Source organism: Archocentrus centrarchus, chromosome 7 (assembly GCF_007364275.1).
Source record: "Archocentrus centrarchus isolate MPI-CPG fArcCen1 chromosome 7, fArcCen1, whole genome shotgun sequence".
In the NCBI taxonomy this organism is placed as follows: Eukaryota; Metazoa; Chordata; class Actinopteri; order Cichliformes; family Cichlidae; genus Archocentrus; species Archocentrus centrarchus.
Genome location: NC_044352.1, coordinates 26,993,731 through 27,017,816, shown reverse-complemented (window position 1 = coordinate 27,017,816; position 24,086 = coordinate 26,993,731). Strand labels below are relative to the sequence as shown.

The 24,086-nt window shown below is 38.5% G+C and overlaps 1 protein-coding gene across 4 annotated transcripts in view; it reads right to left on the bottom strand.

Moving 5' to 3' along the window:
• Positions 1–24,086, bottom strand: part of cep104 (centrosomal protein 104) — a 42,426-nt gene that overhangs the window by 5,466 nt on the left and 12,874 nt on the right. For 3 of the 4 annotated variants that reach the window (XM_030733466.1, XM_030733465.1, XM_030733467.1), the window contains 10 exons: positions 23,804–23,971; positions 21,093–21,266; positions 10,976–11,152; positions 6,501–6,701; positions 6,097–6,192; positions 5,748–5,835; positions 4,531–4,603; positions 4,170–4,278; positions 3,925–4,063; positions 3,166–3,233 (listed from right to left, as the gene is read on the bottom strand). In XM_030733466.1, the coding sequence (XP_030589326.1) occupies positions 3,166–3,233; positions 3,925–4,063; positions 4,170–4,278; positions 4,531–4,603; positions 5,748–5,835; positions 6,097–6,192; positions 6,501–6,701; positions 10,976–11,152; positions 21,093–21,266; positions 23,804–23,971 (1,293 nt within the window). The remainder of the gene's footprint in view (positions 1–3,165; positions 3,234–3,924; positions 4,064–4,169; positions 4,279–4,530; positions 4,604–5,747; positions 5,836–6,096; positions 6,193–6,500; positions 6,702–10,975; positions 11,153–21,092; positions 21,267–23,803; positions 23,972–24,086) is intronic. The other variant, XR_004020183.1, reaches the window with a different exon arrangement.

Sequence of the window (24,086 nt, the reverse complement as noted above, 5' to 3'; positions counted from 1 at the left end):
AGGAATTATGTAAAAGGGATGTTCCTGGCAACTAATCAAGGAAAAAAAATTGTTTCAGACTAGTCGATTAGTCTAAGTCTCGGATATCAAGTTAAATTTTAGGACTGTTTAATGGACAATGTCAAAAACTAAACAATGGCATTTGAAACCATTAACCACATTCTTCAATAATGAATCGCACTTTAAATTCTGCTTAACTGTGTGGAACCGCACATCATGTTTTATGAACACAGCACAAACACCCGGTGTTTTAGATGCAACACTGGTGACAGAAACATAAAATGCGGGGACTTTTTTCCCTCCTGGGTTCTACTCTTTGTTGTGGTCAGTTTTTTTAAAGGTGCAGACACATTTGTCCCTCTAGTTTTTTTTTTTCTTTTCTCCTTTGTACAAACTTGGGGAAGTAGCTGGAAATGCACAGAAGCAAATGACAGTGTTTCTTGGGAGGTTTGCTTCAGATTACCCTGTAATACTTCAAAAACTAACAATATTAGACTTAATAAAAATATCAGGCCAAGGTTAACAGATTTATGGCATTTTTCTATAATGATGTCGGGGCTGCAGCTCTATCAGGTAGCAGATTGCCACGTAACATTTAGGACAAACATTTACAGCACTGGCATCAATTAAAATTGACTAGTGACAATAGCATCTAGTCGACAAACTATTATAAGTTGGTACAAGAGTGACAACCTAGATCTGGGTTTATAAATATAAAAAAGGACCATTGCTTTATGTTTACAACTTTGTTTTTGTCAAGTTTCCCTTCATTCTAGGAAAAAAAAAACATCTGCTCTACAAATTCTGTCAGCACATCTTCCGATCTTCATAAATAAAAAAAATTATTACCTAATGTTGAAGAGACATTAGGTAATAGATGACATCCATAAACTTTCCCAGAAACAGTCACACCTTTTAAGCTCTCTACATGCTGGTCTCTTAACTGTCTCAACAATGATGCTGCAAAATGGGAAAGGCACATGTGGGTCAGGCTCTCTCTCTCAGAAAGATTGTCTCTTTGAAAGAGGAGTTGCATGATTCATTAGGCCCCACAAAGACAGAAACCAGAATGAAAGATGAACGAAACGGAGACGTGAGTGTTACATCTCCGTGTGAGACAGAGAATCTTGTACACTACCTATCCACTTTCAGCTTCCCAAGACACTAAAGAGTAGCATGGATGAATGTGAAGAGCACTGAAATATGAGCACTATTACCCCTGTGTTCATACAACATTCATCACAAGTTGTATTCAAATGTGTGTTTGTGGTTCGATTATATTTCTCTTTTGACACAATGACTATGAAATTTTGAATAGAAACAAGGTGAAACATTACCTACATAATACAGAGAAGTGAAACTGCCTCAGCAGGGAAACTACCATTTCTGCTGCTGTATATACATTTCGCTGCTCTGTGTCATGTAGTTAATGTTTCATCTTGTTTCTGCCCTTTTCTGGACAGAGATCTTGGATGTCGTTCCAGGAATCTGCTGGAGCCACTCTCCCAGTTTGGAGGTCACTGCCCCGAGTGTTTCTGTTACCACAGGGACCACTGTTGACTTCACCTTCCGCATCCTCTCTAGCTCTTCTCTCAGCCCTTGGTATTGCTCAAGCTTTTCGTGTTCCTTCTCCCTGATGTTAACACTTGGTATTGCTGCATCTATCACCACTTCTTCCTGTTCCACCACTATGTCCGGTTGGTTAGCCATCTAGTCCCACAGGATCTTAGCTCGGTCATTCTCAACCACCCGTGGGTGTGTATCCCATTTTGACCTCGGGACTTCCAGGTCATACTCACCACAGATGTTCTTGTATATTATGCTGGCCACTTGGTCACGGCGTTCCATTATGTCCTTACTGCTAGCATCTTACACCCTGCTGTTATGTGTTGGACTGTCTCAGGGGCATCGCTGCACAACCTGCATCTGGGGTCTTGCCTGGTACAGTAGACCCCAGCCTCTATCAATCCTGTGCTCAGAGCTTGTTCCTGTGCTGCCAATGATTAATGCCTCTGTGCTATCTTTTAACCCAGTTTTGTCCAGCCATTGGTAGGATTACCCACTTCTTCAATCTGCCAGTGGAACATGCCATCCATGATGGTTCCTGTTTTTTCTCAGATTTCTGCTGCCTCAGGAACCCACTAAGCACTTGATCAGTTGTGGCCATTTTCCTGATGTACTCGTGGATCTTTGTTGTTTCACTTAGGATAGAGGTTCTGACATTCACTAGTCCTCAGCCTCCTTCCCTCCTCAGGGGTGAAACCCTCCATACCCTCCACGTAAGGAGCTTTCTTGTCTTGATGTCAGAGGCTTCAATCTCCTCCTTTGGCCAGCTTATTATCCCAGCAGAGTATCTGATGACCGGCAGGGCGTAGGTGTTGAATGCCCAGAACTTGTTGTTCCCATTCAGCTGACTCCTTAGGATTTGCCTCACTCTCTGCAGGTTCTTGAAAGCTGCAGCTTTCCTAGCAGTGTCTCCATTTGCCCATGGCATTCCAAGGCAGTTGTAGCTGTCCTGAATGTCTACAATGTTGCCTTCTGGTAGTGCAATGCCCTCAGTTCTGACTACCTTGCCTCTCAATCTCTCTCTCTCTCTCTCTCCCTTTCAATCAATCAATCAATTATATATATATATATATATATATATATATATATATATATATATATATATATATATATATATATATATATGTGTGTGTGTGTGTGTGTGTGTGTGTGTTTTATCTATGAACAGCTAATCAGAACATTTTGTCTTTACTTCTCCTGAGGCTACCAGGAATGTGAGGAATGTGATGGTATTTTCTTCATGTAATAGCCCATTAAGAACAAAGCCTTTGCTTTCTTTGAAGTCCTTAAAGGTCAACAATAGCTGTGTCTTAGCTCAACACCTGTTTGCTGCTAAAGCCTCAATGTTAGATGCTTTCTAGTTTCTGTGTTAATAAGATGAGGACAGAAAGGCTCAGTGAAAGACATTCTGGCCTGAGGTCACTGAAAAAATTTTACATCAACCTTTTTTTTTTTTTTATTTCTTCTCAAAGACTGCACTGTTTTATCATCTAGGAAGCATCTCTAGTTCTCCTTTTTTGGAAAGAAAACTTTTGCATATGACCAAAAATCAAAGAGGAAACATTAGTTGGGTGTGTCAACTAATTAGTTGAATCTCACCTCTTCTCCGGGCATGAAGTTGCTATGACATAAAGGACAGTGGTTGGAGCCTTTATCTGAAATGGGGGCTGAAATACAAAGACGACATCTTAAAGGCGATTGTTATACAATTACAGAAAATTCCCACAAATGAATTCACACTACTGAAAGAAAAATGCTTCAAACAACACACAGCTTTGAAGATTGGGTCTATTAACGGCAGACACAATCTATGCTTATGCACAAGTGAAAGTTTTGTTTACCCACCTGTAACCAACAGGAACTACTGTGTAACAAAAGACTTACTGGTGTCACTTATTAATGGACCATATGGGCAGTGATGGAGATGTAGTGTATAGCTTGCAGTATCTGATTATTTTATTACACAATATTGAAGATGCTGGCTCTTTGAACATTGGTTAAAAAAAAAAAGAAAAGAAAAGTGACGTAGCTAGCCAGTGGTACCCAACTATGAAAAGAGAACTATACAATATAATAACTATGCAAAAATTTGAGTCAAATGTAATCAAAGAAATATACATCTCTGGTGTAATGGCCACTAAACCAAAGTCAGTGCATAAAAATTCAGAGAGAATAAAGTTAAAACAAGGAAGAAAAATACACGAGTAGAGGCATATTTATCTGTGTGAGGTTAATGAATCAATGTTTCAGGAAGTGTGCCTTTTGAAACTAATGTAATGCGTAATCTGAATGAGGAAATTACATTTTTGCGGAAAACAGAGAGGGAAATTCCCTTTCACAGACAAGCACAGGACTCACGGTTGCAGGTAGGACCCGGAACATGGTGAGTGAGATCCTCGGTGGCCACAGCCTCTGAGCAGAGCGTGCACTGGCTGAACTTGGACCTGTTTTCACAGTCACCCAGTAGGTGTTCTGTAAGGCTGGCTATTTCAACTACCTGTGAACACAATGCAAAGCTATACTCAGTGGTTATAATAATGGATATATCTCTTCGACTTCAGGTCCGTAAAAGAAGTGAAACCTTATGGAAAAAAAAGATCTACCTGTCTACATTCATCGCAGCGCCGCAGCATCGGACAGTGCTTCCAGTAGTGAAGGTCCAATCCCTCTTCTGTGAAGGACTCGTCTTTTTTACCGCAGAATATACAAAAGCTAGAACAGAGTGTAAAGGATCATATGCTATCATAGCTTACAGCTGGAACACTAGCGAAACAAAGATGATTCACTAAATGAAAGATAAATTAATACCTCAGCCGGACAAAGAAGTGAATAAAAACCAAAAGCTGTCAAATCTCAAGACCATTTGCGTAAAGAAAATCTCTCTTTTTTTTAAATAAATATTCAACTAACTAATATTATGCAACTAACTTTTTAAAAATCATTATTGGATTTTGAGTTACTTACTTGTCCAGACAGCTGATTGATTGTTGGACATCTACACTGTCTGTTATCTTGCTCTGGGGCCCTTTTGTGACAGCTGGAAATGAATATGACAGAATCTGTACCAACCCGCACTCGTGAATGATGAAAGCACAAATTGTAAAACAGACTTCATAGGACTTATGTAGAAACTGTCATTCTGTTAATAGACCTTTGTATTTGTATTTAACCACACCGTCCTGTCAAATGTTCAAGATATAAAGACAAAGTTACTCAGCTTACTAATGCTGAGAAAAATGCATTTTCATCAATTCTCGTGCTTTTTCTGTAGCTAAAGACAGTACTGGGGTAATATTTCATACAAGCGCTCACAAAATCTGTCCAATTTACAAGTATTAGAATATAAACTCAGGGGCTGTGGATACTGCCCACAAGCAAAAATATGAATTTTCCAAAACTTCATTTTCATAAAGTGAAGGCAGAACACCACATTTTGGATATGGTACTAGCAGACACCAAATCTTTCAAGGAACATCAAACTGCAGTTGTTACATGATGTTTTTTTTTTTTTTAGGAATCTCACAATGAACTTGAATGAAAATACAATTTTTTCCATTTTCATAATATCTAATATCTTTAAGACTATTCATCTGCTTTGAGTATATGTGAATCCATTCATGAGGTGGGATAAAGGTGGGATAAATATGGGAATATATCCCTATCTCTGACACAGTTTCTTTTCTAACAGGGTTTCATGTATAAATATGGTAGTGCAGGCCATAATTTTCAAGCAATTTTGGCCTCTCAGAATTTTATGTTGAACTTCAGCTACACTTCTCAAACTCCATATTCCTGAAGTCACAGCAGCAGATATTTAGCCTAAAAATGTGAATGACATTGCATTAGTAGTTCTCTAGATATAGCTATGTGAAAATAGCTCTACAGAAAACTTTTCCTCAAATAGGCTTGAAAATGCTGCTGATTCAAACTAATAACAGAAGAAAGCTAAAATTCTGGCAGTTTTTATTAGGAACGTGTATCATCACCCTGGGAAATCAGAGATCGTCAGGCTGGAACTCTTATGACACAAGCTGTGGCCTCAAAACACCTTTCAAACCAGCAAACATTAAGCTTATCAGCACATCCGTGTCAGCACATAAAGCCCTATCTGTTTGTGCTTTGAAGAAATCTATAACAGACGTGTGTGAGTAGGAACTGAGGTGTGATTTGGGTGTACATACTCGCTTTGCCAGCTTTTTGGGACTCTTTATCAGCTTTGTGAACTTCTCTCTTGGCTATTTGCCCTTTGGAGCTTTCATCCCCTCTCTCCTTCACAAGCAGACAAATATATATACATATATGAATTAAGTATGAGAAAGCAAAGTTCCAAAAAGAGATGCAATCATATGGCTTTTAGAGACTAAGGCAGCTTAAGATAAAAAGTGGAGCCATTATGTCTAAGTGTTATATATGTATGTGAATTACTTGGCGTGTGACCACCTACAAAGTAAAAAGTCAGTCTGGAGTCATAAACAGAAATGAACAATTGTTGCGAGATGTGACAGCGAGCCTGATGACAGCTCCACCTACTGTGATCTCTTTTAAGACAGCCAGCTGCTCCTGCAGAGAGTCGATCTCCTCCTTCTCTTTTTGTCCATCCTGCTGACCATTGCCTTTCTTTAAAGTCTGGGTGAAGGTGGCAGGACAATTAGCCCATTTCACATCACATTTTCAATCATGCTTGCCTTCCTCTCCAATTCATTTTCATTCTGTAACCGCTAGTTATTTACACCTAAAGCTCTTCAGACTGTAGATGCAGGTGGTGCAGTTTGGCTAGCAGCAAATCAATCAGAGTGATTCTCAAAAGCATTGCCATTAGTTGAGTCAAGGGCTCTAAAAAGGCTGTCCTACTACTTTGAATTCATTATAGAGTAAGATACCAAGTATAAAAGACAAATTAAATACCAGTAAAGGAAAAAAAAAAAAACTCTTGCCTGAGTCTCTACCAGCTTTCCATCAATCTTGGCAAAGCCATCAAAGAGGGTTTTGTAGAGGAAGGTCTTTCGTGCGGCGGCCTCGTTGGGTGGGAGGTAGCTTAGAACGGCACTTCTGTGCTTTTGGTACATGGATAAGATGATGCGCACTGCCAGCTCTCGAACTGTTGATTTGCTGTGCTCCAATGCTGCTGTACAGAACTAACAGAGAACAACGGGCTTTCTATGAACATGAAAGGCTAGATATTATTTCATTATATAGCGCCAATCCAAAACATGCCAGATTTTTAACAAATACACTGAAATTGAAATATCCATCAGTCTAGCATAACATTGTGACCACCTGCATAACACTGTGCTTGATCGGCGTAGAATGCAATTAGTTGAGTAACACACATTCATTTATGCCCTGGTGTTACAGTCACATTTCAGATTTGAGAAAGATCTTTTTAATCTGTGTTTTTCCAGGCCAGAAAAGAAGTCACAGGCAAAGTGTCTAAAACTGCAGTTCCTCTAATGACAAGTCAGTCCATAATGACTACCATCAGTTATTAACATGTTTACAGGCAGGCACAATGAACCAGTGTATTTCTCCCTTTAAAATAACCATATGGGTGGTGAATATTTTTTTAAAAAACATACCAGTTTGGATTGGGGTACTAAAAGTAACGCACTGTATGTCCAGCCCAACAAGTTTGTGCTCCAAGTTCAGGCGAGTGAAAGCCTATTTACAAATGTGCGAATCCTTCCTTGCTAATTAGACATACAGTCAGTGGATGCAACTTACTAAATCAAGACTGCTAGCAGCAACTGATAACTTAGCACCCTACCCTAAATATGGTCACTTTTTGTTCAAACAAACCCCCTCATGGAAATGATCAAAATAACAACAAATGAGTCCATAAACCAGTGGGTGTTCCTACTACGGCTACATCCATCTTTTAAATACAGAGAGTGAGAAGCACTAACGTACAGTATTTGTATATTTGTAAAATTCACATTATTTCCTCAAATTATGATGAAATAACTTGAAATCTGATTACTGACTTTCTACGAGCTTGTAGCAGCTGCAGTTAATGTTAACCATTTCAAACCTGATTACTTGAGTAGTGAAACATACTACATCAAGCCAGTGTTAGGGCCTCTATTTCTAAATAAAAGAACCAAAAAGACTGAGCACATAACCCTTATCCTTCTACTTTTTATACAGACTGTCACAGAACATACTATAAAGTGTTGAGGCAGTATAAATACTTGAAGAAGACATATCTAGTAGGGAACCTCTACGGTTGGGATGGACCCTCAGTCCAAATGCTTTTAAATAAATGTAAATGTATTCACTGAAAAAATAAAAACTCATCTGCATTGGAATAACGTCTCCAATAACAAACTACAGATCAATATAACTTATTTGTCAGATCAATATAACTTATCTGTTCCATCATCTATCTTTTGAGTTTCCACATGTGGTTTCAAATGCACGCTTAGCCTTTGCAAAACAGTCTTTCTGTGTTTAAAGGTCTTCAGAAATGAATGTTCCTCTGGAAATACACGGTCCTATTTTTCTTAAAAATGTCGCGGTTGCATCAAGCTACATCCATCTTTCATATACAGTCTGCAGTATCTGATATATTTCCAGTTTAGTTTCATGTACAACACTGTTAGAGTCCTTCCAGAGGAGTGCATCTCATAACATAAAATGATCCTATTATCCAGCATAATTGCTGTGAAGAGAGGCACATTACAAAGGCCATCCTGCCAGTGGAGAACATTAACATTCAGAGGTAAACTGTGTGCCGAGGCCACCCATTCTTTGTTCGAATGGCTCAGGGACAACCTGCCATTATTCCCTATTGTATCTTCCAAACACTTCTCATTTTAATTATAGGAAATTCAATCAACCCTTTTTTATTCCACTCTGGTTTCCACCAGATCACCCTGGTGACAGTGGAGGAAAAAGGAAAAATGTTTAAACTGTAACTGAGCTGTCGAGATGAGCCAAAAGAGATGATCAACTAGAATTACTACCTAAGAGCTATATGACTGTGCATATTGGTGAGGGTGTAGTTTATACTAAAATGTATGGAAGACTCTGAAGGAAAAGAATACATGGGGATTAAAGATGTGTGCTACCAATTCAAGATCAGACCGAATGTGAAATATGCTCAGAATTTCCCTCTTTATTCTGAACTACTACGATGTCAGAGTGAATCTGACCTTTTGGATGGAAAAGATTATCACAACCAGCATATCATATTTCCATGAGTAAAAGCATCATCCTTTATGTGAACTGAGTGTTTGTACTAAGGTCTTTTTTGAGGGGAAAAACATTTGAGCTGCTTCATCTACAGTAAGGATTAAGTTACTTACTGCTTGAGCATATCAAATTAATCGTTCAGACTACTACTAAACCAAACACACAATATTGATGCATGCAAATTTATATACTTATTAGTAGCTCAAATGTGTAAAGATGTTAAAGATTTAAACGCTAAGATTTGATTCGAAACATCTCATGTTTCTCCCTCTACTGCTTTGGAAGAGTCTTTTCTTTCACCACTTTTACAGTGAGCTAAAACTGGGATGTACATATCTCATGTGTCACCTGAGCAACTGCGACAGAGCTTCAATAACATAGGAAACTACATTATGTACTATTGCAAGTAGAAACACTGCACAAAATGTGCGCAATCATGGCATATCGTTAACGCTCTGTGCGCCCCTGATACTTTGAGGTTTCAGTACTGTGTTTGCACAGCAAGGATAATTAAAGTAGCCACCCTGAACACTCTGTTCTTTCAAAATAATAATTGGATTACTCATTGTTGTGCAACAGAATCAAACTGGCCTAACCATTTCTATTTTTCTGCTTTCAGATATTCCTAAAGAGAAATATCACTACCCCGCTGCAATTTCTGTGATGATGGGCTGCACAAAGTGTCCAAAGTTAACAAGGAGAATTACCTGCTGTAAATCTGTGGGTAAAATAGCAAGGTGGATTAAGAGTTATCGAAGGGAAATACAAAGGCCAAGACAGCTAATTAATCACATTAACTGACAAATAATTCATTCCTTACTGGGTTTTAGTTTAAACATGGTATTTAAACATGATAAGAAGGAAAGCTATGGAACAAAGCACAGCTGTTCTGTCACATCTCAATCCAGGCTGGAAATATTTTCCAAGCAAACACATGTGGCAGCCAATACAAAAGGGTTCAGGAGCTATGCAAGCATGCCCAAACATGCAAACAAAGTCCACGCAGTGCCACCTATGTGGCTTTGGCTTCAGAAGGCAAAGAAACTCTGAGGACAAACCTAACAATTTGCTCAAGAGGAGGGCTGAATTTTGTGGGGGAGGGAAGCGGCTGAAAATTAAGCACATTTCCAACAGATATCTGAATTCACACACTGGTCACTTTCTGAATGCATGCTGACAAATTACTGAGACACCCGCTTTCAGTCAGTGTGTTGAAGTAATCTCTAATCTTAGCCTCAAAGCTATCCCCATATGATAAAATTTCTGTATGTTAAACTGTCCTTTTTTTTTCTGCACAGAGGACAAAAGTCTGAACATCAGGAATTTTTCATATTTCAGCAGCAGCACTGGTTCATGTTCATCACAGATTCTGCAAAAGACAAAGTTTGTCATCCTTTATTTACAGGAGGTACACAAAGACTTCTCAAAAGAAATATCACTAGATACCTTACATGTATTTTGGGTTTTCCTAAACATATATCCAGTGGCCAAGTTCATAAAACTGACCTCGTGCAATATGTGTCCCTTGATGTACTGTTAAATCTACTGAACAGCACAAACTGTAACACTGCAGCACTGTGGCTTGTTCTGTTGTTCCGGGAAAGTGTTAATAAAATTGCAAGGAACATTATTTTAAAATGTCTGAACAAATGGCTGAAGCAGCAATGTTAGATGCACTGGCTCTGAAAAGGGTTTCAGAGACGAATACGAGACAACTTGCTGGCCTGCGTCAGTTTAACAGTTGGATAGTTTACACATAGATATTAGGTCACTGCTGGAAACCAAAGGCGCGCAGGAGACGTTAAAAGGGTGCCAGCAGTGACAACATTGACTCAGCTGACTGGACATTACTGACTGCCTGTTTACGTAAATGAATAGCCACAGAGGACCAAGGAGGGACTGCTCCCTTCTTGTAAGTCACATCATAATTACTGTGCTAAATTGAATGGAAAATCAGCTTGATAGGAGTCCTACTTTGAAGGAGAATAATACAGATTTCCTCTTGCATGTTTCTTATATAGTACAGACCCTATAATGTTATCGTGCTGCAGTTGCTTTCTCTGCAACTGCAGCACGATAATTTAGTGATTCCCAGGGATCAACCTGGGAGGGAGGCAAATGAACCATAAAAAAAAAAAAAAAGATCATTTAGTAGGTTTCAAAAGATAATTTTACAACCAAAAGAAATTCAGCTTTCAGTGTGATTTCAATTATTTACCGTCATAACATTTTCCAGGGTGAAGCCAGAGTTCTCTGTACCAAGCTCAGTGAGCAGTTTCTCTAGCAGCTCAGCCCGACTCTGAGCCAGGAGCGATGGGAAGTTGGATCTGAAGGGCTTCACCAGCTCGCCAGGGATCATCTGCAGGGCCCTGACATCCTTCAAAACAGCAATGTCCTAAACGAGAGACACGAGGAATAGATAGAAAGTTTGAAATTTAAGGTGTGGAAATCAAGTGATGTGGTTGTAGACTTGCACCTACAAATTAAGTTATGAATGTGCTACATAACTCAGGCAAACTACAGTATGTGTGTGTGTGCGTGTGTGTGTGTGTGTGTGTGTGATGCTGCACACCGTAATTTGTCATTCAACATGAGCCTCTGGCAAAGACTCAAGTCATAACAGAAAATACAAGTTTACAAGCAGAGTAAAACAGGAGAAGGCTCTTAGAAAACCCTCTCATTGTCGTTTTCTGTTTTAGCCACATCAGGCGAGTGGAATGTATGTTGGAAAAACAGGATGCAATGCAGAAAAAGTGCGTCCTTCGCCCTTGACACACACAGAAGCATTCAATCAGTCTTTGAATGAAGCTCTGAACACAACCCAGAATCTAGAAGGGCTGTGCACTGCGTCTATGTCTGGGAGTTAAAAGGCACCCACCCCTTCTTACTCAACACACACACACACACACACACACACACACACACACACACACACACACACACACACACACACACACTCCCATGCATGAGCACACAGCAACAGATTCGACTAAGATGTACGTCATCTGTCCATCCAGCAGCCAAGCAAAGCTTTCTTTTCTCACCAAAAGTACATGTGAAAGTAGGGCTGTGCAATAGAGAATTCTCACTTTAATTACAGTTTTGAGTATTAAAACAAAATAACTGAAATGATTGTGCTGCATTCAGTTTTGCTGTTTTGTTTTGCTTTTCAGTGCATCCCTTTCATTTACTTGTGCCCTTTACTAAAAATCCAGATTCACTCCCTGTTGCTTCTTTTAATTCATGTTTATTTATTTATTTTTTAAACAATATTTTTATTAAACATTTTAGGTGTAACAGTCCAGCTTGTACAATTATAAAGAAAAAACAGATCCACTACATTAACACACAAACACCAGATAACATATAGCATCACTTATAGGTCCTTTTGCATTGTCATTTTACACATGATTTAATCTTTATCTGCATTCGTTTCAGCACCATACCAAACCTGGCTTTGAACAGATGATATTGTCCATTGACACAGGACCTCAGCTTTTCCAAAGTGATTGTATCTGAGATGATATTTTTCCACAATGGAAGTGATGGGGGCTCATCACCCACCCATTTCCTCATCACTGCTTTCCTGGCCACCATAAGAAGAAAGTTTTTTGTGTTTGTAAATAAAGTTCAGGGAAATCTACTTAATTTAACCCACACTGTTTTCGTTCCCCCAGTCTGGATGACTTCAGCTTCTGACGCCTGTTTGAAGGTTAAAGGTGCATCACAAAGATAATAATGCTACATAGACACCACCTAACTCACCTTCTGTATCAATCTGAACACTCTGTATGATTATTCTAACTTATGATGGACTGTTTTGCACAGATGCAAATTTGCTGAAGAATATTTTTTTATTTGCAATGAACTGTTTCTAGCACAGGCTGTGATGTTTATCTTGAAAGGTACAAATAAAATTTTACTTACACACGTGCATACCGGTGCTGTCTACTTAACTAATGACCAAATAACAAAATCTACTAGATTCAAGTCTTTATGTGCATCTGTATGGACATAAAAAACATACAAGTAAATAACAATGTGTTACATAGGTGCCTGTGAAGCTTTTTATGTGTTAGAGACAGGAGACAGTTGACACATTAAAGGAAAAAAAAAAAAAAAAAAAAAAAAACCTATCTTGAATGCATGTCAGGTGTTGGCCACCATGTGCTGACTTTTGCTTCCAGGAAATATTCCCTTATTTTTCTTTTTGAGGATGGTGGTGGATGGTGGTGTTTAAAAGACATTTGGTCCTAAATACTCCATATGTCAGCTCTTGTCACCGTGAAGGCCACAGCAGACCGCTGAACTCATGCGACTCAGTGACGATACATGACTAAATAAACAGAATTTCATATGGTCTACAACCCACTGCTCTCCACAGTATAACTAACCAACCAGAGCCTCAAGGGATCAAGGTTTTGATTTTTTCCCTTTGTCAGGGAAATTATTCTCTAAATTACTGGGGTTCTATTCACAAACATTCAGCAAGGACTCCAAGCGTAAGAGTGGCTCTCAGAGTAGCTGTTAGCAAGGAAGCGACTGAAACTTTTACCTCAGTGAGGAGCTTACTTTTAAGTACCCTGCTGGTAACTAATCAATTTAATAAAAACATCGTAAATTGTTCAGTTTTATCAGTTACAACAACAATACTGAGAAATCACAATAAGTTACAATATGAACCTGTGAAAATGCTGTAATTCTTTGTGTGAATATTAGACACCTAATTTGTCACTGCAGCACTATTTCTGTCTTAGTGTTGTAATAATCACTTTAATAGTCACTGACTGGGAGTTGTGAGGGTCTCTCTCTAAAGAGACTCACCTCAAACATTTACCCTGCACCATCTAACCTGCAGCATTTCACAAGTTTACATGCATTAGTCAGCTATATCAAGTGGTTAAGTGTATGAATGCTCATAGTTGTTCATGTACATAGTTCATATGCCACGCTACATCTCCATGGTAAACAAATAAATGCATGCATCATGTGCAGCTCAAAAGCAGTAAAGTGGCGTGGTGATTAGCACCGTTGCATCACATCAAGAAGGTCCTGGGTTCGAATCCACCTTGTGTGTGGAGTTTGCATGTTCTCCCCATGCCTGTGTGAGGTTTCCTCCCACAGTCCAAAGACATGCAGTTAGTGGGGTTAGGTTAACTGGTGACTCTAAATTGCCCAAAGGTGTGAATGTGAGTGTGAATGGTTGTCTGTCTCTCTGTGTTAGCCCTGCAACAGACTGGCAACTTGTCCTGCCACTCACCCTATGGCACAGGGATAGGCTCCAGAAGGTCAAAGATAATAATGCTATATAGAGGCATTAAACCTATGTGTCTTATTGCCATTGTTTGCATTGGCAATATATCAGCATATAGGGAATGATAAATGGGGATTCTAAATATCACATTACTTTGGACCTCTGACCTCTTCTTCAAGGTCAAATAAGCTCAAACTTTGGCAAAATGTCTTGTCGTCAAATCTCTGCGTAAATTCCACTGCCTTTTGTTTGTGTTGACAACATTTAGGACATGACACTGGTACATGGGGGAAATACCACGTTATAGTTTGCATCCAAATATCATGTCATATTTGACCTCTGATCTCACTTTTACATTACACATTTGTCTTTTGTGACAACTCCTCTGCCCTGCCTTCCTTTTGGCCTGTCTGTGTAGCAGGTCAGGGCTCATTTCCAATCAGTGACACTGGTAACACCTGTACTCTGTATAAGTGCTCACAGCTCATTTGATGTCTCCTCCCTGAGACACTTGCGTGGATTCTGGTTTGCATATACCATTTCACTCATGCACTCACTGACACTACTGATTGTACTGACTACACACGTCATGGTTAGTTCAAGTCCTGCCTTTGTTCCTTTCATTTAAAATAAATAGTTTAATTGGCATTTGTGTGTGCATCTCCCTTTTTTGCCATGGCCTTGCAGCCCAAGATAGTATTGTCAAAAGAAAGAGTGACTCCACATAAATAAAAAATATTAATTTATCAAGTAAATTATATTAAAATGGGTTTCAACATGGCAAAAAACAAAAGCCTGCACTTTGCACTTGTTTTTATTGCACTTAAAACATCTTAAAGTATGTTTAAAAAGAACAAAGACAAGAAAATGAATATATACAAAATAGTGCTTCTTGTCGTTTAATATTTTTACCAGGATTTGGTCCTGCCTTTAAAAGGAAATTCTTTGAAAATGTCACTCATTCATTTTGCTACTAGAATAAACAATTAGAGAATACTCAGAGATCCAGCAGTTACCCAGAACTTGTAAAACATTGTCTTGTGAGTTACACATTACATGCTTGAAGTGAAGAATCAGTCAGTACACCTTACACACTGTATACAGCCTTGCCCATTCACCTTGATTTTAATCAGCTCTCATGCATGTCAGATATATTAGTGATGACTAATGCTCTAAAGCTGACAGAAGGGAATTAACTGGACTAACCAGATGAAATGTTGCTCTGGTGCTTTCCCACTTTCCCCTTGCTTTAATTTCTCCTTTGTTTAAATGTCCTAAAAGTCCTATTCCTTACTCCTAATAGTGATTCTCCCTAAGAGCTCTTTTAAGGGGCAAGATGCTTTGTGAAATACTTATTATTATTAATATACAGAGGGGAAAGTAATTTTTTGATCCTCTGCTGAATTTGTAAGTTTGCTCACTTACAAAGAAATGAACGGACTCTAATTTTTATGGTACTTTCATTTTAATGGAGAGAGATAGAACATCCAGAAAAAACATATTACATAAAAGTTTAGAAATTAATTTTCACATCATTGAGTGAAGTATTTAATCCTCTACAACCCAGTCAGAATTCTGGCTCCTACAGATTGGCTGTGTGCCCAGAGATTACGATCAAATGAATCAATCATCAATCAAATGAAGCACACCTGTCCACAGAATCAGTTTCTTCCATTCCAACCTCTCCACCACCACAGGTAAGACCAAAGAGCTGTCAAAGGTGGTCAGGAACAAGACTGTAGAACTGCACATGGCTGGAATGGGATACAAGCCCATCAGCAGGAAGCTTGGTGAGACTTGGTGCCAACTGTTGGTGCGATTATTCTGAAGTGGAAGAAATATAAAGTGAGCATCAATCACCCTCAGTCTGGAGTTCCATGCAAGATCTTCACTCATGGGGTGGTAGATCAGCCCAAAAGTACACAGGAGGAGATTGTTAATGATCTGAATGCGGTTGGGACTACAGTCACCAGGAACAGCACTGCAACACAGAACACTGTAATGGACTGAAATCTTGCAGCATCCGCAAGGTCCCCCTGCTCAAGAAGGCACATGTACAGGCCTGTCTTGAGCTTGCCAGGGAACATCGAAAATGATTCAGAGAAGAGATCGGTGGAGTTGTCAATAGTAATGTTTTTGTTATAGTGGATTTGGAGCCAACAAGGAGGACCTCAGTTTTGCTACTGAGTTTTAAAAATAAGACAGTCACAGAAGTAGGAAGATGGGAGGGTGGAGGTTGGAGGTTGGGTTAGTGGGGATATAGAGTTGGGTGTTATCTGCATAGCAATGAAAATGGATATTAAACTTTTTGAATATCTGGCCATGGGGGAGAAGATACACCATATTGCCAAATCATTGAATTCAGGTGTTCTAATCACTTCTATGGCCACAGGTGGATACATTCAAGCACTGACACATGCAGTCTGCTGTTAGTATCAACTGTTAGTGGGATCATAAAAAAGTGGAAGCAACTGGGAATGACAGCAACTCAGCCACAAAGTGGCAGGTCATGTAAAACGACAGAGCAGGGTCAGCACATTCAGTGTGCAGACAACAGTGTGTAGAGAGCTTCATGGAATGGCTTTCCATGGCTCATCAGGGCTGTTTCTGTACTGTGGGGGGTGAAAACCTGATTGGAACTGTTCAGAGATTATTGTTAGACAGATCATTATGACCCTGAGTTGCAACTGTTTTTCAAGTATTTTGGAATAAAATAAAACTACCATAATTTTATTGCTCTATTTTTATACTTGGTTGACTGCGAGAGAGCCCTGCGCAAAAAATTCCAATGTGCCTACACCTTGATTCATGCGCAAATGGCAAATAAAAACCTTGAATCCATAAAAATTAGAGACTGTTCATTTCTTTGTAAGTGAGCAAACTTACAAATTCAGCAGGGGATCAAATAAACATCTCCTCCTCTGTGTTTACCAGGATTTAGCCCAGGGCCCGTATTCACAAACAATCAGAGAACACTCACAGAGATCCATAAGTCTCTCATAGTTAGGAACTTGCAACTTTTTTAGAAGAACTGTCTAGTTTCAGCGACATGAAGCAGCATATGCTGATAAAACTGTTGCCTCAATCCAGATATACAGAGGCAAACCAATGAAAAGCATCAAGCACATGAGTCTTTTTAATGTTTGCATTTGGAGGATAGTTGGACTGAGTTTTGCACATGCTGGACCTCGTCAGTCGTTTTGATTATTGCAGAGTATTTACACTGATACTAACTTGAAATATTCTGCCAATTAAAGTAATGGTTAAGTTTTTCCATTTTTGTAAATTTTCTACTATCTGCCGACTTAGTGCCAAATAATTAAGTTTATACAGATTTTTAATGTTCTTATCTACCATCACTCCAAGGTACTTAATTCCATTTGGTGACCACTTAAATGGACTTATTTGCTGATGTTTAGCATAACCAAAGTTTGAGAGCGGAAGAATTTCACTTTTTTCACAATTAACCTTATATCCAAAGATGTAGCCAAAAGACTGTAAGGTTACCTGTAGCTTAGTAAGAGATTCAATTGGATTTGATAAGTAAAGAATTATATCATCAGCTAGAAGATTGATTTTATGGGTGATTTGGCCCATTTTTATACCCTTTATCTCTGAATCCTGCCTTATTGTCTCAGCCAAGGGTTCAATAGCTAATACAAAGAGTCCTGGAGACAGGGGACAACCCTGCGTACTAGATCTGTTTAAAGAGAAAGGTGCAGAGATCTGACCATTTGTGGCAATCATAGCTTGGGGTTTCCTATATAGTGTTCTGATCCAATCGATAAAATCTGCACCAAAACCAAATTTAGATAGGACTTTGAACAAGTATGGCCATTCAAGCCTATCGAAGGCCTTTTCAGCATCTAAAGTAACCGCTATGCTAGGCTCCATCCTGAGGGATGCCACATGAATTATGTTAAGTAACCTACTGAAGTTATTAGTCGAAGATCTCTTCTGGATAAATCCAGCCTGATCAGAATTAATTAATTTTGGTAAATAATGACTCAATCTATTTGGCAAAGCTTTAGAAATTATCTTATAATCTACATTTAGCAGTGAGATTGGTCAAAAAGAGGAACATTTTAAGGGGTTTTTATCTTTTTTACGGATCACTGTAATTATGGCTCTTGAAAAAGACTCAGGAAGACTATGTGTTTTAAATGCCAAATTAACTACATCCATGAGAAGGTGTAAGAGCAAGTCTTTAAATTCTTTAAAAAATTCAGAAGGAAACCCATTTTCTCCAGGTGACTTATTGCTCTGAAGAGTAAGTAAGGCTTTTTCCATTTCCTTAATGGTAAATGGGAGATCCAAATTCCTCTGGTCTTCTTGATTTAGTTTGGGTAGCTCAGTGTTAGAAAGAAATGAGTTGATCACCGTGAGATGTTCAGGTGATTCTGACCTATACAAATCAGCATAAAACTTTTTAAGTTTCATTTATTTCTTTTGGATTATCTGTGATACAGCCATATTCATTTTCTATTTGAGTATTTTTTTTTAATTCTCTTCTTTCTTTAATTGGCATGATAAGACTTTATGAGTTTTCTCTCCAAGTTCATAGTACTTTTGTTTAGATCTTAAAATATTTTTCTCTGCCCTATATGTATCTAGTAAATTATATTTAAGTCTTTTGTTAACTAGTGAACTATAGACGCTTTTATCTCTGTGGTTTTAAAGTCTTTTTCAAGCGTAAGAAATTCTTTTTCAAGTTCTTCTATTTCTATTATGTGTGCCTTTTTAATTCCTTTTGTGTAAGAAATAATCTGCCCTCTTAAATAAGCTTTTAATGTATCCCATAATATGAAACTATTAGGTGCAGAGGGGCAATTAAATTCACAAAATGACATTATTTGATTATTTGATTATTTGATAAAAGAGCACAAATCTTGTTTTTTCAGGAGAGTTGGATTCAAACGCCATCTATACGTACTCTGTACTATTCCAGGCATATCTATAGATAAAGTCAGTGGAGAATGATCTGAAAGCAGTCTTGGCAAGTATTCTGATTCCAGGACTCTGTACATCATTTGCGCTGACATTAAAAAAAAGGTAAATTCTGGTGTGTGAATTATGTTGGTTAGAATAAAATGAATAATTTATAGTTTGAGGGTACATGTGTCTCCAAATATCTATCAAATTTAGGTCTTCCATAAACGATAGGGTTGTAGTGGCTGACTTAGTTTTGGAAATTGAGCTTGATGAATTATCCAAGACTGGGTCTAAACAGAAATTAAAATCTCCCCCCAACAAGGATATTTTTATGTCCTCCTGATACCTTAAGAAAGATATCCTGAATGAAAGAGACATCATCATAATTTGGAGCGTAAAGATTTAAGAAGGTCCAACATTCGGAGAAAATTTGGCAATTTATTAAAACATAACGGCCTAAAGGATCAGTAATCACCTCCTGAATAGTAATAGAAGTATTTTTATTTACTAATATGGCAACGCCCCGTGCCTTAGGCAATATTATTAGAAAGCACTGCATATATTTTCATTGCTATGTAGACAATACCTAGCTATATTTATTTGCAAAGCCAGATCAGATGGTCCTGAACCATTCCTTAGTTATGCTGCAATAGTATTAGGCTACAGAGGAAGCATTTCTTCTCCACTCGAATCTATTCTCTCCAAATGTTTTTATACAATACTATGCAAAAGTCTTGAGCCATCCCCCGTTTCTTTATATTTGGTTAGAAACTAGAAAGAGTTCCTGGGGACCCACATCTCTGAGGACCTCACCTGGACTGCCATCACAGCAGCACTGGTAAAAAAAAAAAAAAAAGGCCCAGCAGAGACTCCACTTCCTGCGAGTCCTGCGGAGGAACCACCTGGAGGAGAAGCTGCTTGTGTCCTTCTACCGACCCACCATAGAGCCAGTGCTGACTTACTGTGTGTCTGTCTGGTTCGCTACCTGCTCTGCTGCAGACAGAAGGGCCCTGCAGAGGGTCAGCAGGACTGCTAAAAAAAGATCATCGGCTGCTGAAGATTTTTCCCATCTTCTTGTTTTGCTTTTACAAAGAAAAGGTACTGAACTGTGGCAGCTGCTACATTTTTGTCATACTCCATGTTTGATGACAATAAAAGCTTTCTATTCTGTTTTATTATAGAATGGGAAAGAGGTACCCAGATTTACTGAAATGTGCAAATATGTAAATACAGTACATAAGACAAAAACAGAGTTAGTACAGTTATAATGAGTTTGAATGTGAGTATCTGGTATGCAGCCTGAACTCTCTCAGGCAGCTTTCTTGTAATTTCTTTGAATAGTCTTCAGGAATAATTCTCCAGGCTTTTTGAAGAACATTCAAAGCTCTTCTTTGGCTGCCTTTTGTTCCAGTCTCTGCCAAGATGATCTCACACTGGTTCGCAAATATTGGGGAGACCAATCCAAGTGTTCCATTGTGTTCCTCTATCCAGGTTATGCATTTGCGGCATTGTCAATAAAAATGAAGCTCTTTCCAATCAGACGCTTTACAGATGGCATTGTATGGTGGATCAAAATCTGACAGTACTTTTCTGCATTCATAATTTCATCAATTTTGACAAGAGCTCCAACACCACTGGATGAACTGCAGTACCAAACAACAAAAGAGCCTCCACCATGTTTTACAAATGACTGTAGACACTCACTGTTGTACTTCTCTCCTGACCTCCTCCATACATATTAATGATATGGATTCATCACTCATCAGACCTGTTCTCACTGATTTTCAGTCCAGTACTTATGTAATGTGGCATACCTATGTTTTTGTGACATGCAACTAGTAACAAAGCGACAATTTAAAATTGCTTCTTTGCTAAGATTTTTGTTATGTGTAAAGCCAACACTCGTTCATCCCTTGAGCTGGGTGCCTGTTTTATACTTGAATGCTTCATTGGTCAGTCGTTCTTTGAAATATATCCTTAAAAACATTTTCACTTAGTAAAAAACAATAAAACAAAGTAAAATTTCTAAGGTGGCAGAGACAGGCAGAGAAGGAAGAGCAAAAGGTTGATAAATAATCTGGGGTCTAACTCCAACAGTATTACTAAAACTGGTACCAAATAATCATGTCCGTCCAGTGTGTTAAAATACCTGTATGAAGGCAGAGACTGTGGCCCGAAGGCGGGTAGTAGAGTCTCCAGTTCGGGCCAGCAGGTTAGGTAAGGTCTGCTCCAAGCAGTGGGCCACTTCAGCCTGGCCCAGCCCCAGACCTGGTATCAGCTGGCTTAGCATTAGCAGCAGCAGCTTCAGCGAGGCATGGAGAACCTAAAGCAAGACCCATTTGGTTTTAAACTAAAAAAACCCAAAGATTGTGATATTTAGCTTGAACTAGCATGTAAAGAGTGGCAGCCATTAATTATGAACAGAGGATGCTTGTTTGACTTTTTTCTTCTTCTTTTTTAACATGTTTAAAAGCTCAGAGACAATGATGCTAGAATCCTCATGCAGAAGGAGAAAAGCCACAAATGACGGCTGTAATAAACCCACAGGTTACTCCAAATTAAACTTATCAACACAAGAGCACTGGCAGAAGAGCAAGGTTACATTTAAAGTTAATTTTGACAATCTTCCTGACAGAACTTAGGAGTCTCCAGATTTCTTAGTTCAAGTCTAATAACCCTTACTGTTGGTGTTCCACAGGGATCCATTCTTGGACCTCTTTTATTTATCCCATTCACAAACAGTACTATCGCTGCCACGCAAAAGTGTAGTGTATGTTTATACATATGACACTATTTAATATGTCAGTGGTACTTATTTTGATCTGACCACTGAAAAAAATTACAGTCTGATTTTGATACATTTCCAAAATCTCTCATCAAACATAAGCTGGATGAGCTGAGCTGAGTCTGAACACTGCTAAAACTAAGTGCGATGTATTCACAAGGTCACCTAAAAGTCCATATTCAAACCCTTCATGGTCAGAAATACTTAGGACTCTGTCTTTTTAAGAGCCATGTGAAAGTAGATTTAGATTAGATGTATATAGATGTTTTTTATTAAAGTGAAATTGCATTGTATTAAAAAGTGGTATGGTCCACACTAACTAAGAGAAAAGAGCAGTATGTTTGTTTGTTTTACATCAAGCTTTACTAAAAAGATTGCCTGATTTGCTTAAATTTAAGTTTAGAAATGTCAGGTCACAGGGATTCTAAAATTAGGTGTTGCCCTTATTCACAGCTGAACAACCTGGTTTTAAATGCTTTGCTGCCTATAAATGGAATGAGTTACAAAAAAACATGAAGCTACAGTCTTTGATTTCACTAAAACATTTTAGAATATTGTGTTTATGTACCATCAGTTGCTCTTCGACATGCTTTTCACAACATGTGTAACGTGTCTTTGTAATTAATATATGTCTGTCTGTTGGAAAACCTGTCTGTATACTTTTAAACCGAAGAGCTCAGTCTCAATGAGACAACCCACTTACAGAAAGGACTTAAAATAAAAATACAAGACAAAACATACAAATAAAAATAAACAGTCACTATGGAAGCATCCTTACGTGGTGCTTCATCATTGCTCTCACACACAACACGTAATGTCTTAGAATTACACATTTTTAAGTCCCTGATCACTTCGACATTCCAGACCATAGCTGAAATTTTGAAGTTATTTTTATTTTATCTTGTGTCCTTTCCTTTTTTTCCACTGGTGGATTTGGTTAGCCACTGCATCCAGCTAAACCCTGTTGACAACTGCTCAAAGCTTTTTTTTTTTTTAAGATTGAATAAAATTATTAATTTTGTGTGATTGCATTTAATAATAATGAATACATTTTAATGAATTATTAATTAGATTCTGTTAGAATCAAAAAATAATACATAGCCTGCAGTTAAAGCAGACATTTCCTTTGCTTTACTGTGTTTCTCAAATTCTCAACCTGTGGAAAATACTAATAAATTATCAATATTTGTGGAGTGGAGTGACTACTGGGTGGATTTAGATTTTAATTGAATTTTTCTACTAAATTTATGACTCTCTAGATGTGTTTGAAAGTGTGTCTGCTCTTCGTTTTTCTCAGCACGTGTTAATCAGCTTTGTATTCAGCAGGGATCAAATGAAGCGCAGTGTTGAGTCTGCAGTCACATGAATGAGGGGTTCTCAAATTTGGACTAGTGTTTCCCTAGTATGACTGCTCTGCTTGGTTGGGGCGAGGGGCTCATGACCAGCCTTAAACACACATAATACTGACAGAAAATGACAAGATTGAAAGTAAAACTATTATAAATGACAGCCAGCAAAATTCAAGGCATTGCTTCCATGGCACTCTTCTTTTAGCCAAAAGTAAATGTTCTTCCTACATCAGTAAAATTGCCCTTACAAACTTTCTGCAGCAACTACACAAGGTTAGATTCAGACCCTGGATATAATGATACTGAATGGATACCAAGCATTTTAAGTATAAATTTAACAGAGTGTATTTAACATGACTATCTGAAGCACATTTATAAAGGAGTATTTTAACTAGTTAACATCTTAATGGAGTATTCTGTGCATCAAAGCAACAAGGAAAATAAGTCACTAGAATTACTGCAGCTACGCTCTTTTACGAACACGAATACCTTTATTAGTCCCACATTACCATACCATGCAGGTGACTTCCAGAGAAGGATTACAAGGCCATCGTTGTCAACAATGTTTGCTTAAAGAAGCCAGCTCTGGGATAGAGAACTGAGGTTACATGTGGTATAGGGGCAACATTGTTTAGGGAGTGCGTGTATAAATGGAAACCTATCTAGTGTGTGTTATTTGGGCTGATTTTCAAATTAAGACAAATTTCTTCTGCGTAAGTGACTCACAGATGTGACTTTATCCGAGAGGGCCTTCTTGACGAGGAAAACAGCAGCTCTTATCATGTTCCTCAGCTCTTCCTTGGGGGTTGTGGGAGAAACCTCCAAAAGCTTCTCGCACACGGACAGCAGAGCACCCTTTCTGTACCTCCAGGCTTTCGCATATGCCTCAGTCACCTGTGTGAAAGGCAGCAGATTCACCAAGGAGTGGAAAATATACACCACATATCAGTCGCACCGGCAATGCAGTATATTTAAAAAGAGATTTGTAGATGCTGTGAGATGTATGTAG